General features: G+C 49.9%; 1 protein-coding gene across 1 annotated transcript; it reads right to left on the reverse strand.

Annotated features, from left to right (window-relative positions):
• Positions 1 to 216: 216 nt before the first annotated feature.
• Positions 217 to 1,329, reverse strand: LOC121966515 (disabled homolog 2-like). Its single transcript, XM_042516598.1, has 3 exons — positions 668 to 1,329; positions 422 to 585; positions 217 to 326 (listed from the first exon to the last, which is right to left on the reverse strand). The coding sequence occupies exons 1-3, from the start codon at positions 1,314 to 1,316 to the stop codon at positions 252 to 254; spliced, it is 888 nt and encodes a 295-aa protein (XP_042372532.1). The 5' UTR covers positions 1,317 to 1,329; the 3' UTR covers positions 217 to 251.
• Positions 1,330 to 1,342: the final 13 nt, after the last annotated feature.

Genomic DNA, 1,342 nt, shown 5'->3' on the forward strand with positions numbered 1-1,342 from the left:
CCTTTTTTTGTTTGTTTGTTTGTTTGTTTTACAAATGATTTTCTAAACCTTTTGATTGTGGATCACTTCTTACCAAGTTGCTCATTGCCTTTTCCCCACGTTTTAGAGAGAAAGCTGCTAAGAGTTCAAAAGTTTTAAAAATCAGTAAAAGGCACCTGAAAGCAGCAATGGAAAAGTGATGTTGCTCACATTTCAAAGGGTTAAGGAACAAAAAAAAACAAAAACATACTTACTTTTGTACAAAGCTCGGGTCAAGCAAAGGGATTTCCCAAACGATCCCCGAAAGCAGCTGTTGAACCAGAAGTCTGACCAACAGCAGCAGTCTGCTGTAAGATCGAGAAAAAAGGCCCAAATTACAAAGTATTACTGCAGTACTTTTATATGGCGTGAATATGTGTGTGTGAGAGTCTCGTCTCTGTACCATGGCTACAGGGGCCCCAAATGCTTGATCAAACATGTCCTGATTGGGTCCCTGGGCTGGTGCTGAATTGTTTGCGACAGGAGCAGAAGAGAAGGCGGCATCAAGGAGGCCGGGGTTAAAGCTCGGAGCTGGGGCTGCAGCTGGAGCAGGAGCAGGAGCAGGAGCTGGTTTGGGGACAGAGAACACAATTAATGACAAATCTCAGAGTCAGAAACACTGAAACTTGCTAAATTTAGCTTGGATTACCTGCTGTAATTTGATTGATAACAAAGTCATCGTGATCTGCGGTATCCTGCGGCAGGCCCACTTTGCTGTTAAAATACTGATCGAACGCCCCAGCTTCGTTGCTGCTGGGAGCAGAGTTGGGCGCCAGCTCCCCTTTCCTGGCTGGGATGGCGGGCGGTTTGGCGAGCTGGAAGTCCTTGAACATGTCCTTTCCAATCTTCTTTTCTTTATCTCCAAGGGGATCCAACGCTGTGAAGGCACTGTTCTCTACCTTTGGAGGGGCCGGTGGCCTGGGAGGGGGGCGCGACGGGCCAGACTGGAACGGATTGGTCATGTTGGGCTGACCCCAGCCTGGAGATGCCAGTGGAACCGCTCCTACAGGTTGGCTCCAGTTGAGGTGGGGTGGGGATAAGGGTGCGGCACCGAATTGAGGTGTCACAGGCTGGCCCCAGGCTGTGGGTGGTATGGGGAGGCCACCAAAGGCAGAGGGCTGTGGGTAGGTGGGCATTGGGCCTGGAGCAGTCACTCCTGGCATGGGGAACATGGAAGGGGCAGCGACTGGGGCTCCCCACATGCCTGCAGCAGGGATACCTGTGGTAGCTGGAGGGCCTAACTGAAGATTCCCTGAATATGAAGAAAAAGGAATATGAAAGTCTGTTACAATCTTCATAATTGTAAGGCTGTATTCCATGATGC

The sequence above is a fragment of the Plectropomus leopardus genome, unplaced genomic scaffold (assembly GCF_008729295.1).
Source record: "Plectropomus leopardus isolate mb unplaced genomic scaffold, YSFRI_Pleo_2.0 unplaced_scaffold24884, whole genome shotgun sequence".
Lineage (NCBI taxonomy): Eukaryota > Metazoa > Chordata > Actinopteri > Perciformes > Serranidae > Plectropomus > Plectropomus leopardus.